General features: G+C 37.9%; 1 protein-coding gene across 3 annotated transcripts in view; it reads left to right on the top strand.

The window, feature by feature from the left end:
• The window catches only part of CP (ceruloplasmin), a 59,372-nt gene that overhangs the window by 19,303 nt on the left and 23,142 nt on the right, over positions 1 to 16,927 (top strand). For all 3 annotated transcript variants that reach the window (XM_047727498.1, XM_047727504.1, XM_047727513.1), the window contains exons 8-12: positions 1,563 to 1,715; positions 3,218 to 3,429; positions 12,786 to 12,936; positions 14,232 to 14,444; positions 15,694 to 15,901. In XM_047727498.1, coding sequence (XP_047583454.1) covers positions 1,563 to 1,715; positions 3,218 to 3,429; positions 12,786 to 12,936; positions 14,232 to 14,444; positions 15,694 to 15,901 — 937 coding nt within the window. The remainder of the gene's footprint in view (positions 1 to 1,562; positions 1,716 to 3,217; positions 3,430 to 12,785; positions 12,937 to 14,231; positions 14,445 to 15,693; positions 15,902 to 16,927) is intronic.

The following is a 16,927-nucleotide window of genomic DNA, read 5'->3' as shown; positions in this document are numbered from 1 at the left end:
TTGGTGCAAAATGGTGGTTTATTAAAGCACGGGGACAGGACCGTGGTCAGGAAGAGCTGCTGCCCCGGGTTGTGAGGGATGGCAGGTTATGTACCCTGCGGTTGGGGGGGAGGGAAGGGGAAGGGAGGCTTCAATGGAACTTTCATATGCTAAAGAGGGCCTACCAGGTGCCAGGATATCGGAGGCCTACCGGAGGCCTTGCCCTTGCGGCTTGATCACTGTTGTCTTTAGGCCAGCCATTAACATTAAGATAGTTGGGAGATTCTTGGTGGGATGTCACAATCCTGCTATCAATCATCTTTGTTAGTGAGATTTAGGACATTTGTAAGCCAAGGGAGACTCCTGTCCTGCAGGATTGTGATCTCTGCAAGTTAACTATTTGTTTATCGTTTATGGCAGTCAGGGGTGCCTGAGGAATGCTACACATATGCGGGGGAGCGGATGGAGAGGGGGTGCAAGGTGTCAGCTTTTGCTTTGTCTTCAGTCAGCCTCCTGCTCCCTCATCAGGAACAATAATAACAATAACTGCCCTGGGCCACCTTTGTGGTTCAGGCAGTTAAGTGTCTGACTCTTGGTTTCAGCTCAGGTCATGATCTCAGGGTCCTGGGATTTGAGCCCCGCATCCACCTCTGCACTCAGCGGGGAATCGGCTTCACTTTCTTGCTCCCTCTGCTCCCCGGTAGGCGTTCGCACTCTATCTCTCAAATAAATAAATAAATCTTTTTTTTTTTAAGATTTTATTTATTTATTTGACAGAGAGAGATCACAAGTAGGCAGAGAGGCAGGCAGAGAGAGGAGGAAGCAGGCTCCCTGCTGAGCAGAGAGCCCGATGCGGGGCTCGATCCCAGGACCCTGGGATCATGACCTGAGCCGAAGGCAGAGGCTTTAACCCACTGAGCCACCCAGGTGCCCTAAATAAATAAATTTTAAAAATTAACAATAACAGTCCTTATCTCATAAAGATGCTGTAAGGGTTAAATGAGTTAATGCACATTAACACTCAGAAAAGCACATGAGAAGCTCTCAATAAATACTATGTTATGTATTACATAAAATATCTACTATATATGTTTTTATTCCATATTTGGTAACAATATTAATTTTAGTGAAATAAAATCCATAAAAATGTTACTCTTCACATCCTAGACAATTTAACTTACCCTCTTTGGGTGGTCAAGGTTTAACTAGCAGTCCCCTGACTCTTGGGACAAATATCACACATCTGGCCAGCAGAAGGCTAGGATGAGGAGTATAGACACGTAATAATTTCTTGTCGATGTATAAAGCTGGTGAACCAACTTGGATAAAAATTATAACAAATTTCCTTAACCTGAAGATAAATCAGAAAGCCTTTATTATCTCTTTCTAGCCTCACCATGTCAAGTTGATAACAGACTTTAAAACAAAACAAAATAAAACAAAAAAGCAGGTGTTCCATTTGCCAGAAATAACATGTTGCTGCCAGCAGTTTCTGCCAGAGGACAAGCCAAAGTAAACAACTGTCTTACGTATTGAGTTTGTTATATACCAAGGAAGACTAATAATGCTCTCTTTGTCCCTAGGTCCTGTCATTTGGGCAGAGGTGGGAGATACCATCAGAGTCACTTTCCATAACAAAGGAGCATATCCCCTCAGTATTGAGCCAGTTGGGGTGAGGGTCAGCAAGAACAACGAAGGCACATACTATACTTCACTTCACAACTCCCTGAGTGAAAGTGAGTACAACATTCTGTAACCAAACTACATTTAACAACCTGCTGTGCTGGTCCACCAGGGAAAACTGCCCAGCAAAAACTGAAGGCAGAAGCTTCCAAGGAAGCTGCTCATATATCATTCTTAGGCATCATGCCAGGAAGCAAATTAACCTCTTCTCCTTCCATTTCTAACTGGTATATGGAATTTTGTCCTGCCTTAATTGGATGATTTTTGACAATGCTGGTAGGAACTTACTGGGATTATATCAATTATACATTTCTGGGGTACTGTTTGGGTGATTTTTAGATTTGAAAAATGTTCTTGCAATTGTAAGATTAGATGCTCATTCGAATATTTGTAAAATAGAAAAAGTACAGCCAAAAATATTATCTATAGTTCTATGGATAACCACTATGATACTCTTATGTAAGCCCCCACTTTTTCATCTGTGTACATATAATATATATTTGAATGTAGTTGAGTTCATAGTATATAAATACTTGTCATTGTATTTTTATACTGAGTTTGTTTCCTTAGCATTATAAGCATTTTAATATAACTTTAATAATACAAACATTCCATTTTATGCGCGCATTTGGGTATTTCTATATATCAGGCTGACAAATGAAGGCGAGTGCTTTTCCACCTCTTGCAGTGTGACTGTGGGCAAGTTATTCAGTCCTTCTGGCCTCAGTTTCCCCAAGTATAAAATCAGGATATTTGAACAGGATCATCTGCAGTTACCTTTTAGTTCTGAAGTTATTTTTAATTCAGTTTTGTTCAATAGAACATGTATGGAGTATACCCTCTTTTCAGGTGTTGTTCTAGCAAAGGAAATATAGAGACACTGCTTCCTTCAGGGCGGTTACATTCTGTTTGTGGGGGAAATACACGTAACCTAGCATGAAAGGTGCTGGGGACATCATCAGGGGCTGTGAGAGCAGCCCTGTCTTAGTCCGTTCAGGCTGCTGTATCTAAATTCCACAGACTGGGTGGCTTATAAACAACAGGACTTCATTTCTCACAGTTCTGGAAACTGGAAGTCCAAGATCAGGGGGCCAGCATGGTTGGATGAGGACCTTTTTCTGGGTCTCACACTTCTTGCTGTGTTTCCATGTGGTAGCAGGGGCTAGGGAGTTCTGTGGGATCTCTCTTTAAGGGCACTAATCCCATTTAGGGGGGCTCTAGTTTCATGGTTTAAGCATCCACCAAAGGCCCCACCTTCTAGGACTATCTCATTGGGCATTAGGATTCCAATATGTGAATTCTAGGAGGACACAAACATTCAGACCATAGCAGGCACCAGTCACAGACCGGTTAAGAGGAGGCTTCCGGAAGGAAATCATACCCCTCTGTGACCTGACACAGGAGCACAAGTGACACCATTCAAGTAGGATTTCATTCTAATTCGTAATAAGGAACTGAGAAGTGGGTTGTCTTGTACTAAACCTGGTCTACTTGGTGGCTCAAATGACCACATTAGAAAGCATACTTAACCTCTCCAATGTGACGTTTCTCACAGGTGTGCCTCCTCCAGCTTCACATGTAGCACCCAAACAAACATTCACCTACGAATGGACTGTCCCCGAAGAAGTGGGACCCACTTACAAAGATCACATCTGCCTATCTAAGATGTATTACTCTGCTGTGGATCCCACCAAAGATATATTCACTGGGCTTATTGGGCCAATGAAAATATGTAGGAAAGGAAGCTTACATGCAAACGGGAGACTGGTGAGTCCAATGAGGGAAAATATAAATGACTTCCCAATCCCTTTTAATTATCATTATTATAAGAAAAATTGTGGGTTTTGAGACTTTGAGGATTTAATACATAATATTTTTTTTTCTGGGACAATTAAGCTTTATTTTTCATATATATATATATATACACACATATATATATAAAGGAAATTTGCAAATTTACAGACAACCTAACAAAACCACATATACATACACTCACACACGCACACAGATACCCTATACATAATATTTATTACAAATTTTTCTCCCCTTCATAAGAGCTCTCCTATGCATAAATTCTCTGGCTAACATGATTATTTCAAGATGAGTTGGAAACAGACTTTTCTTGGAACCCAGGGTCTTTTATGATACTTTTAGACTTCAACACACAAATAAAAAATAATTGGTCACTCAACATTCACTGAAGAAAGTACTGCTTAAAGCATTTTTAGAAAGGAGGAAATGACCATTTGACCAGGAAAGAGAAATACCTAACTCCATCATGTTTTTATCTCTAAGTATTGTAATATGAACCTATAAAAGATAAGGACTCTTTAAAAAAGGCTTCAATAAAATTATCATAACTTAGAATCATCATAATAATGTTAGTATCATCAATTTTTAATCAAATTTTTTCATCACATTTCTAATCAGTGTTCCCATTTTTCCAGCTGCCTCTTAATTGTTTCAAGTTTGTTGTTTGAATCAGTATGCAAATAATGACCCACATTGCAATCAGTTGTTGTGTTTCTCAAGGTTACTTCCTTGCATTTTTTTCCTGTCACAAGGGTCATTTATCTTATGGAAGTTTCCCATGCCTGGATTTACTGCTCATACTCCTATGGTGTCATTCGGCATGTTTCTTTCTCTTTCCCTCAATTTCTTATAAATTAGTGGCTAGATCTACAGATTTGATCAAATTCAGGTTAGATTTTTTTTTTTTTTCCCCCAGTACTGCTTCATGTGTGCTACTGGGTACTTCCATCAGTTGGGAATGTTGTCGGCCCCTGAGAACCATTTCTTAGATTCATAAACTAATCACGGATTGTACAATAGTAACATCCTGATCCCATCATTCTTTATTTATTAGCCAGTATGTTTCCATAAACAGAAACTTCCCTTCATGGATTGTTTGGTTAGCCTGAGGTACACATTCTATAAGAAAGGAGTGACAAATGCTTGATTCTTTCCCTTTATTTACAAGTTTTCAAAGTAATAGTTCTCCTCCAACATACTTCAAAGATTCTTAATAATTTTTTCTTATTAAGTGCTATTGTGAACTCATGGATTTAAGAATATTTGGTATGTTTGAAATCACTGATATTATCCCTATAGATGCCCCCCAAATTCTATTTCTTGCCACGGAGGAGATTTGTTCTGGTTGATTCCTTTATTTTCAGATGAACTTAGTAGTCCTTGAAGCTTCCTTGATTTTTAGTGTAAAAAGCTATTTTAGGTTCATATTATACACTTTCTGAGTCAGACCTAGAACCAACCATTTCTCCCAAAAAGCCCTAGTTCTTTTCAGTAAGAAATTATATTCAGAACCACAATCTGGGCACTATCGGTACTCATTTCTATTGGCTTAATCATTGTTCCTAGCCCTTTCCTATGGGCAGAACTAGAAAAGGTACTTTTTTAAGAGAAAATTCATCATGAGTTCATACTGATACTTTCTATTCAAATTCAGGTCTAAGGATTCTTATTGTTTTTTACTTAACTTTATTTATCTTACATCAGTACTCCCTTCAGCTGCACTGAAAAATCTTAGTTCTCAATGATATCAACATAAACATTTACTCAATTCATGCCACAATATACATACAATAACCTCAGAAACATAATTACAACACTACGGCCAGAATACAATTACTGAAAACAATTTAAGATTTGTTTGCTGGCCTTTTGGTCCTTAGAGTAGATCCCACTGGGGATGTTCAGTCAAATTACAAAGTTAAAGTTATTTGGAATAGTTCCTCTCTGTGTAGTTTTGCTATCCACCAGATACACAGGTTTATTTAATTGTACTTCTCTTTCTTTTAGGGATTGCCTTTAAAATTGTAATATTATTTATAATAATGTAAAATATTTCCTGGTTCCAACATCAAATCTACAAAAAGAGACATATTCAAAGAAGTCTAGCTCCTATCCTTTCTTCCCTCTTACTTATTCCCTTATTATAAGCACCTTTTATTTTTAGCTTTAGAGTTTTTTATTTTTTCACTATTATTTTTGTCAACTTAACTTTTCAGAGCACTTTAAGGTTAACTGCAAAATTAAGAAGAAAATAGAGATTTCCCATATATCCCCTACCCGCCCCCCCACCAACAATACACACAGCCTCCCTCAGGATCAACATTTCCAACAGAGGGCAGATGTGTTACAATTGATGAACCTACACTGACACATTGTTATCATCCAAAGTCCATAGTTTACTTTAGGATTCACTCTTGGTGTTTACATCCTGTGGGTGTAGACAAGTGTATAATGGAAGTGTCCACCATTATGGAATCATATAGAATATTTTCACTGCTGTAAAAATCCTTTTCCACCTATTTATCTCTTATTACCAATACCCAACCCCTGGTAACCACTGGTCTTTTTAATAATTTATAGTTTTGCCTTTTTCCAGAATGCTGTAGTTAGAATCATACAGTATATAGCCTTTTCAGACTGGCCTCTTTCACTTGGTAATACACATTTAAGTTTCCTCCAAGTCTTTTCATGGCTCAGTCATGGCTCAGTAGTTCATTCCTTTTTAGTGCTGAATCATGTTCCATTGTCTGAATATACTAGATTTTTTATCCAGTCACCTACTGAAGACCATCCCGGTTACTTCTAAGTTTTGGTAATTGTGCATACAGCTACCATAAATATCCATGTGCAGGTTTTTGTGTAGACATAAGTTTTCAGCCACTTTGGGTAAATACCAAGGAGCCCCGTTGCTGGACTGTATGGTAAAAGTGCATTTAGTTTTGTAAGAATACCAAACTGTCTTCCAAAAATGGCTATACCATTTTGTATTCCCACTAGACATGAACAGGAGTTCCTGTTGTGCCACATCTTTGCCAGTATCTGGTGTGGTCAGTGTTCCAGATTTTGGTCATTCCGATAGGTGTGTAGTGGTAACCTGTTTTTGTTTTAATGTTTGTTTCTCTAATGATATATGAAGTAGAACATTTTTTCATATGCTTGTTTTCCATCTGTTTATCTTCTTTGGCGAGGTATCTGTTAATGTCTTTGCCTATTGGTTAATAGTGTTGTTTGTTTTCTTAATGTTGAGTTTTAAAACTTCTTTGATATCTTGGATAATTGTTCTTTATCAGATGTGTCTTTTGCAAATATTCTCTCCCAGTCTGTGGCTTGTCTTCTCACTTATCTGGACATTATCTTATATAGAGCATAAACTGTGATTTTGATGAAGTCCAGCTTATCTATTATTTATTTCATAATTTGTGACTTTAGGTGTTATATATCAAAAGTTCTAGCCAAGGTCATCTGGATTTTTCTTATGTTGTCTTTTAGGAGCCTTATTTATTTTACATTTATTTTATTTATTTTACATTTAGGTCTGTGATCCATTTTGAGTTACTTTTTGTGAAGAGTGTAAGATCTGTGTCTAGATTCTTTTTTTTCCCCGCTTGTAAAAGTCCAGTTGTTACATTACCATTTATTGAAAAGACTATCTTTGTTCCACTGTATTGCCTTTGCTCCTTTGTCAGAGATCAGTTGACTGAATTTATGTGAGTTTACTTCTGGTCTCTCAATTCTTCCCATTGATGTATTGGTCTATTCTTTCACCAGTAGCATAGTGTCTTGGTTGCTGCAGTGTTGTAGTAAGTTTTGAAGTTGGGAAATGTCCAGTCTTCTGACTTTGTTTTTCTTCAGTATTATGTTGGTTATTCTGGGCCTTTTGCCTCTGTACAAACTTCAAAATCACTTTGTTGATATCCACAAATAATTTTCTGGTATTTTTATTGGAACTGCATTGAATCTATAGATTGAATTGGGAAGGAGTGACAGCTTGGCAGTATTGAGTCTTCCTATCCATGAACATGGAATTTCTACTTAGGGTAATGTAATAGTGAACAGAAATTCTAGTTTAGATAAGGTGGATGTAATATTTGAGGTGAGATCTAAATTTCAAGGAGGAAGACTTGCAAAGATCTCGGAGAAAGTGAAGGGAATAGCTAGGGCCAAATGTGTAATTTTATTTAAAAATTTTTATTTAAAACATTTTTATTTAAAAAATTGTTATATATCTTTTTTCCTTTGAAGTGTAAGCATGATGAAATACATTAAGGATTTCCTAATGTTGAACCAGTCTTGTCCTTCTCAGGAAAAACATTACTTGGACACTGTGAGGTTTTTGGTTTGTTTGCAAATTTTCATTTAAACTCTAGTTAACATACAGGCAATATTAGTTTCAGGAATAGAATTCAGTGGTTTGTCACTTTTAACAACACTCAGTGTTCATCGTAACAAGTGCCCTCCTTAATATCCATCATCCTTCTAGCTCATCCCCTGCTCACCTCCCTCCAGCAACTCTCAGTTTGCTCTATAGAGTCTCTTATGGTTTCTTTCCCTCTCTATTTAGCTCCTCCCATATGTTCATATGTTTTGTTTCTTAAATTCCACATGTGAGGAAGTCGTATGGCATTTGTCTTTCTCTGACTGACTCATTTCACTTAGCATAATACCCTCTAGTTCCACCCACATCATTGCAATGGCAAGATTTCATTCTTTTAATGGCTGAGTATTATTCATACACACACACACACACACACACACACACACACACACACATATACACACACATATATACATATACATATATATATATATATATATATATATATATATATGCCACCTCTTCTTGATCCATCCATCTGTTGATGGACATGTGAGCTCTTTCCATAGTTTGGCTATCATTGATAATGCTGCTATAAACACTGGGGTGCACGTACCCCTTTGAATCTGTATTTTTATATCCTTTGGGTAAACATCTAGTAGTTCAGTTGCTGAATAGAAGAGTAGTTCTATTTTTAACTTTTTGAGGAACCTCCATACTGTTTTTCAGAGTGACTGCACCAGTTTGTATTACCACCAGCAGTGTAAGAGGGTTCCCCTTTCTCCGCATCCTTGTCAACACCTGTTGTTTCTTGTGTTGTTGATTTTAGCCATACTGACAGTTGTGAGGTGGGATCTCATTGTGGTTTGGTTTGTATTTCCCTGGTGATGAATGATGTTGAGGGTCTTTTCAAGTGTCTCTTAGCCATCTCTATATCTTCTTTGGAAAAACGTCTGTTTATGTCTTTTGCCCATTTCTTAACTGGATTATTTGTTTTTTGGGTGTTGAGTTTCATAAGTTCTTTATAGATTTATCAGATACGTCATTTGCAAATATCTTTTCCCATTCTTTAGGTTGCTGTTTTGTTGATTGTTTCCTTCTCTGTGCAGAAACTTTTTATCTTGATGAAGTCCCAAAAGTTCATGTTTGCTTTTGTTTCCCTTGCTTTTAGAGACATGTCTTTCTTGTAAAAAGTTTCTGTGGCCAATGTCAGAGGGGTTGTTGTCTATATTCTCCTCTAGGATTTTGATGGTTTCCTGTCTCACATTTAGGTCTTTCATCCATTTTTGAATTTATTTTTTTTGTGTATGGTGTAAGAAAGTGGCCAAATTTCATTCTTCCACATGTTGCTCTCCAGTTTTCCCAATACCATTTGTTGAAGGGACTGTCTTTTATCCACTGGATATTCTCTCCTGCTTTGTTGAAGATTACTTGACTGTATAGTCGTGGATACATTTCCGGGTTTTCTATTCTGTTCTATTGATCTATGTGTCTGTTTCGTTTTTTTTTTTTTTTTTTTTTTGCCAGTACAATACTGTCTTGATGATTACAGCTTTGTAATAAAAGCTCTAAGTCTGGAATTGTGATGCCTCCAGCTTTGCTTTTCTTGATCAGGGTTGCTTTGGCTATTTGGGGTCTTTTGTGGTTCCATACAGATTTTAGGATTGTTTGTTCTAGATCTAGATTGAAAAATGCTGGTGGTATGAGCACTGTGGCTTTTTAATTTTTTTTTTCAATATATTTCTGTGTTGAACTTGATAGTTAGAATTTCTCATTTAAGCTGTAAGCGATATTATTTTAGATTTTGTGCGTGCTTTTTTAAGTATTAAATCATGGTTTTACTATCTTCATTAAATAAATTCAGAAGATTTATAATTCCCAATTAAGTAAATTGGGAAGATTTGCATACTTTGGAACTGTTTAAATAGATAGGAATCATCTGCTCCTTAGATATTTGAAAGAGATTGTAAAATTATTTTAACTGTGTGACTTTTAAAAAGAAGTAGTTAGGGTTTCTTTCTTTCTGTCTGTCTATCATAACGTGTTTTAACCACATTTTCATTTCACCTATGGATATTGGTCTATTCAGGTACCTTCCTCTAAGTCAGCTTATCACACTTATTGTACATAATGATCTTTTGTTCCTTCCCCATACATGTGGTTATATTCTTTTCTCCGTTTTATTGTGGTATATTTGGGTTATCTCTTTTTTTTTTTTTTTAGATTTTATTTATTTATTTGACAGACAGAAATCACAAGGAGGCAGAGAGGCAGGCAGAGAGAGGAGAAAGCAGGCTCCCTGCTGAGCAGAGATCCCGATGCAGGGCTCGATCCCAGGACCCCGAGATCATGACCTGAGCCGAAGGCAGTGGCCTAACCCACTGAGCCACCCAGGCGCCCCTATTTGGGTTATCTCTTATTTTTTTTTTTTTTTAATTAAACTTGCCAGAGATTTGGGTATTTCATCGGTCTTTTCAAATAATACATTTTTAGGTTTAGCCATTCAAATTTGTGCTCTAATTTATTAAACAGTTTCTCTTTTGCCTGTATTAATTCTTTTCTCCTTTTTTCATTTTACTTTTCTAAAATTTTCAGATATTTACAAATATTTATTTTTATTTGGTTTTACTTTAAATAAAAAGTATTTCAGGGGTGCCTGGGTGGCTCAGTTGGCTAAGCGTCAACTCTTGATTTCAGCTCAGATCATGATACCAGGGTCATGAGATCGAGTCCTGAGTCAGGCTCCACACTGGGAGAGCAGCCTGCTTAAGATTCTTTCTCTGTGGGGAACCTGGGTAGCTCAGTCGTTAAGCATCTTTCTTTGGCTCCGGTCATGATCCCGGGGTCCTGGGATTAAGCCCCCCATTGGGCTCCCTACTCAGTGGGAAGCCTGCTTCTCCCTCTTCCACTCCCCTTGTTTGTATTCCCTCTCTCGTTCTCTCTCTCTCTCTCTGTCAAATAAATAAATAAAATATTTTTAAAAAAAGATTTTCTCTCTCTCCTACTGCCCCTCCCTTTCCCACCCTGTGCACACATGTGTGTTGTGCTCTCTCTCTAAAAAAATTTAAAAAATAAAAGTATTTCAGACTCTCAGTTTATATGTTTGGTGTATCCCATGCATTATGCCTTGTTGTCATGGACATTGCTTACTAAATATTTAGTAATTCATGTTTGCTTCCTCTCTAAGAGTTATTAGGATCAAATGTGATTTTTTAATTTTATTAACTTTTTTCCCTTTATTAGTATTTTTTAGTTTTGTTACATTATGATTGGAAAATATGGCCTATACACATTTCACTGAAGTTTTCTCTATAGATCAGAATACAAGTAAATCTACATTCAGTCCTCTATTACAATCCCTACACATATGAGAATGTATTTTTGTTGTTCTTTGCTAGGCATAGAATTTCTGTATCATAATTTTTCCCTTCAAAAACATAAATGCTACTCCATCTTCTTCTGACATTTATTGTACTAGAGAAGTTCAATGTTTGTGATAACATTTTTAAAATCACTTATTGTAGAAATTTGTTTATGTCTGAAATTCAGAAATTTTGCCAGACTATTTTTAAGCATAGATCTCTATGACTAATTTTGCCTTGTTTTCAGTGAAGCTTTTGAATCTGAATTTTCTGTTTCTGGTGGTAAACATTTCCACTATTATTTATTATCATTGCTTTTCCCTCTTTTAAAATGTCTCTCTTTCTGAAATCATTACTATGTATGTATTTTTCATCTTTCAATCTTTTCTTCTGATTTATGGGAGCTTTCTTTTTTTTTTTTTAAAGATTTTATTTTATTTATTTAACAGAGAGAGAGAGATCACAAGTAAGCGGAGAGGCAGACAGAGAGAGAGAGGAGGAAGCAGGCTCTCCGCTGAGCAGAGAGCCCGATGCGGGGCTCGATCCCAGGACCCTGGGATCATGACCTGAGCCGAAGGCAGAGGCTTTAACCCACTGAGCCACCCAGGTGCCCCATTATGGGAGCTTTCTTAAAATTATACCCATCATAGGGGCACCAGGATGGTGCAGTCAGTTAGTTGTCAGTTTCTTGGTTTCAGCTCAGGTCATAATCTCAGGGTCATGGGATCAGGTCCTACATCAGGCTTCATGTTCAGTGCAGAGTCTGCTTGAGACTTTCTCTCCCTCCACTTTTCCCTCAGCTCTCTCTGTCTTTCAAATAAATAAAACATTTTTTAAAAATTTATCCCCATCAGGGATTCAGTTTTCTATAAGATCTAACCTTCAGGTCTCTGCTTTAGTTGGTTTTTAAAAATTTGATAATCGTATTTTTCATCTGAAAAAAATTATCTCAGAAAAAAGATGTGCAATAATCTCTAAACTTTTCTTTGAGGGAGTATCTAGTTTTCAGGGGCTCATATGTTTTGATTTCTTGGACTGATTGCCTTCTTCTGAACTACTGACATATTCCATAGACCAAATAGCACTTCTGCTCGATTATGTTTCACTAGGGACAGTGAGAGAGAAAGTGAGAATGTTTGTTCACATGACTAGAGATGGTGTGGATTCCTGGTCCTCCTCAGTCAGAGGCTTTTTTTTTTTTTTTTTTTTTTTTTTTGACAGACTATTTCTCCCTCTATCTGCTTCCCCTGCTCTGCCTTACAGAAGTTCTTCAAGTTTTCATGAATGCAGATGACACTTTCCCCAATTTTTGGCACAGGCACCTTTTCCCCCTATTTTAGTCACTGTTTTTGGTGTGTTCAGTGGTATGGGCAGAGCTGGCAGGAAGGTGAGGAAAGGAGTCAGAAGGTGTAGGTGTAGAGAGAGACTTAGATCATGTTGAATCAAAACCCTACTACAAAGATAGGAATGAAAACTCTGGCAATCAACTGGACTATTTCATGAGCCCCATCTACAAAAAGGAATGGAAACTTCTTCCTTCCTTTGGTGAATTTGTGCCCAAATAGTACTGTGTGTTAAGTCTTTCTGCTTCACTTGTCCTATCTTCACATCATTATTCTTGTCTTAATTTACAGAAAAATGTAGACAAGGAGTTCTACCTGTTCCCCACAGTATTTGATGAGAATGAAAGTTTACTCCTGGACGAGAATATTAGAATGTTTACAACCGCCCCTCATCTGGTGAATAAAGAAGATGAAGATTTTCAGGAATCTAATAAGATGCACTGTGAGTATGCATCACCTGCCAATATTAAGTTATTTCAGTATGGCCCATGTAACGTTTTTAATGAAACCAAAATGCTAATTACTTTGCCCATTGATTAATTTTCAACAAATGATTAAATACAACTCTGAGGGTAATATTAATATTTAAGGTATCAGTTAATTATTTTTCATCTTGCTTAATCTAGAATAATAAAACATAAAATCTATCAGTTAGATACCTGGTCCTTAAAATGTAGTCCCTGGATCAGCAGCTTTAGCATGACCCAGGGACTTGTTAGAAATGCAAATTCTGGGGCCCCAACTCCTACCTATTGGATCAGAAACTTTATGGGTGAGGCCAGCAATCTCTATGTAACAAAACCTTCTACATCGTTGTAATATGCCTAAATTTGAGAACTACTGGATTAGATGCTTTTCTCATCTGTGGTTTAATAGCGACAGCCTCATTTTATCATTCAAAAGAAAGAAAGATGTGGCCTTTATTGTCGATGAACTTTAATGAATCTCACCCTTGACTACAAATTAGAATTCCCCTAGGAGTTTTATTAGAACTGTTAAAATTGTTTTTTAAATGCTCAGGGCAACCTCCAGAAATTCTTATTTAATTGAAACCTAGCATCAGATTTTCTTTTTCGTTCCCAGAATAATTCTAGAGGTTTAGAGACAGTGAACTAATTGTTCAGAAGGCCCACACTGCTAATGGACTACATGTGAAAATCACCATAGCAAGAAGAAACAAATGTAAAGTTGTGTTAAAAACTCATGTTGCTTTTTTAACTGAATCAATACTGGTCACAATCATGATAATATTTTTTTTGAGTTCGCATATTTACATTTTGGAGAAGTCAAGATTATTACCTACTAGTAAGAGCAGTGAAAGAAAACTTCCTGCATTCACTCTTCCCTGTTATTCAAGATGAATCAGACAATTTTCCATCCAGAGCAACAAACACATTCCCAGTCTGCAGTGCCCAGGAATAGCTGTTATTATTCATTCATTTGGGTCCTCACAAATCCAACTCTTGAGAGAACTAAGAAATGGTTAGCTGGGAAGAACATTGCAGAACTTCAAGAACTCTGCCTTCAGCTCTTTTCCTTCTAGCCAGGGATGTTCTGAGGGTGCTGGGTACAGCAAGGGGTTGCAGAGACACTCTTGATGCATAATGGGTTGGGGCAGCATGAATGGGTCTTTCAAAAATGAGATCAACAAAGTTGGTTCTGGAAAATCTGGGAGGTTGTCACGTAGGAGGACATACGATAAATCACTTTCAAAATATTATTTCCCGACTTTTACAGCCATGAATGGCTTCATGTATGGGAATCAGCCTGGTCTCAACATGTGCCAAGGAGATTCAGTCATGTGGTACTTATTCAGTGCTGGAAATGAGGCTGATGTACACGGGATTTACTTCACAGGAAACACTTATCTGTCAAAAGGAGAAAGAAGAGACACAGCAAACCTCTTCCCTCAAACAAGTGTTACACTCCTCATGCAGCCCGATACTGAAGGTACATTTCTTTAAAGCCAAGACAAGTCTCCGCTAAATGGATTCATGTCATTTTGGCTTAAAAAGCTGGGTTGGGTGATCAACTCATCCCTTCCCCAAGCCCCCAAGTGTGTGCCCTTCCCTCCCTTGAAGAGCATGTCTGGGCCACTGTTAGCTAAGCGTGTGGCAGATAGGTCTGTTTCCTGCTGCTGAGGGGAAGGGAGGGAGTGACAAGTGAAGAGCAGACTGTGGTTTTTCCCATTTCCATGTTATAGAGTCCTCGGGATGTTTTCTTGTTATGTTCCTTTTAACGATAGCTGGCAAATCAGACTAGAAAGGGAATGACTTCTCTAACAGCTCTGCAGTTAGACTTTTTGGTAATCTCTCTGTAGCCTTCATGTATTGTTGGCTTGTTGGCTGTTTGTGTTTGAGTGTCCCATGCTAGAATGATAGCCGTGCAGCCTCAGAGATACCCTTGGCCTGGTTCTGAACAAGTAAGACAAACTGAAACAAGAAAGAAAGAACTTTAACCGAAATGTAAAACACACTAACTTGCTTCGGGCTTTATCTGGTTCACCATATACCACTACAACGTAAGACAAGTCCAGTGTCACCTCTTCCTTCATTCATTAGACAAGTGTAAATACAACAGTCAACAAAAGCCATAAAGTGCCTTTTCTTGTGAAGTGGAAATTCTAATGCAGGGAGACAGACAAGAAGCAGGTATATTTTTATATATAAATGTATATAAATATATATATATACATATATATATATAAAATCAAGTGGTTATAAATGTTATCAAGAAAAATAAGGCAGAAAAAGTGGCTTGTGACTGATGGGGGAAGGTGGGTAACAATTCTTTGAGATGATGACAATTAACGAGAAGCTTGAATAAAGTGAGGACATAAGCTATGTGGATATTTTGGGGAGGAGTATTCCAGGCAGAGGAAACAGCAAGGGCAGAGGCCCTGAGGCAGGCACACACTTGACCTATTCTAAGAACAGCAAAGAAGCTTCTGTGACTGGGACAGAATGAGTGGTAGCTGATGTGATCATCCAGGAAGAGGAAACAGCAAGGGCAAAGGCCCTGAGGCAGGCACACACTTAACCTGTTCTAAGAACAGCAAAGAAGCCTCTGTGACTGGAATAGAGTTGAATGGTAGCTGAGGTGATCATCTACCTGAGCCACGTGTTGATCCTGAGTGAGCTGAAGAGCCATAGAAGGTGCTGAGCAAAGGAGTGACACGCTTTCTTATTTACCATTCCAGGGACTTTTGATGTTGAATGCCTAACAACTGATCACTACACAGGAGGCATGAAGCAGAAATACACTGTGAACAAATGCAGGGGACAGTCTGACGATCCAAGCTTCTACCTGTCGCACAGGACCTACTACATCGCAGCAGTAGAGGTGGAATGGGATTATTCCCCAAGCAGGGAATGGGAACGGGAGCTGCATCACTTACAAGAACAAAAGTAAATCTCCAGACTCGGATTCCCAATTTTTTTTTAGTTTTCTCTTTCGGAGAATTAAGAATTATGCTAAATTTTAGGAACACGAACAGTTGCATTAAACTGTAACAACAGAACCATAGCAGAATGCCTCCCAGGAACCTTTCCTCATTAATTTCTGTTCTGGCATTTTTCTCACAGGAAAATTTCCATCTATCTCATTTGATTCTTTGTAGTCGCTCTTTCTTTCTTTTCTGTTGGATTGTCTTCTTATGCTCACGTGTCCTTATCTTGCTATTGACTGTCAAACTTAAACAAAAATCAATGCCTAAATTCAAACCTTAAATATTATTTCCTTATCAGCCGTTTGCTGCTTTTCTTATTTTTCCTTCAGAGAGTTCCTTATCGGTTCAGTAATCTGTTCTTTTACATTCTTAAAACTATTATGTGTGAAGAATATTTTAAATTCTTGAGGGCGGTATAGTAGACATGGTCTATGTCCTCTAAGAAGTCATAGGAAAATACGCTTTAAAACCACCAACAACATGAACATTATAGAAATGTAAAAAATAACTTCATTGTGAATAAGTGTAAGTAAAGGATCATTGGAGCTTTGGAAACTGCACGTTGAGCAGTATCACCAGACACTTCGTGAAGACTTTTCCAACCACTCTTCCCTCCATCCTCTCACACATGATGCACTAAGCTTTCACGGATATGATTTGAGAGATCAGACATGTGTTCAGATCTGGGGTGCCCAACATCTCTGGTAACCTATAGCTAAGCAAATGTTAGCTGGTTAGTTTGACTGACTAATGGGGAGTATGTTTGCAGTATAAAGTAGTGAAAGGTTATTTCAAGTGACAAGAGTAAAATAGTCAGAAGGCTGCAAGAGTTGGGGCTTCAGGGTGGCTCAGTTAGTTGAGCAACCGACTCTTGATTTTGGCTCAGGTCATGATCTCAGCATCCTGGGATCAAGCCCTACTTCAAGCTCTGTGCTCGGTGGGCAGTCTGTTTGGGATTCTGTCTCCCCCTCTTCCCCTGTCCCTT

This window comes from Lutra lutra, chromosome 1 (genome assembly GCF_902655055.1).
Source record: "Lutra lutra chromosome 1, mLutLut1.2, whole genome shotgun sequence".
Lineage (NCBI taxonomy): Eukaryota > Metazoa > Chordata > Mammalia > Carnivora > Mustelidae > Lutra > Lutra lutra.
The sequence above is the reverse complement of the archived record's forward strand: the minus strand, read 5'-3'. Positions and strand labels throughout refer to the sequence as shown.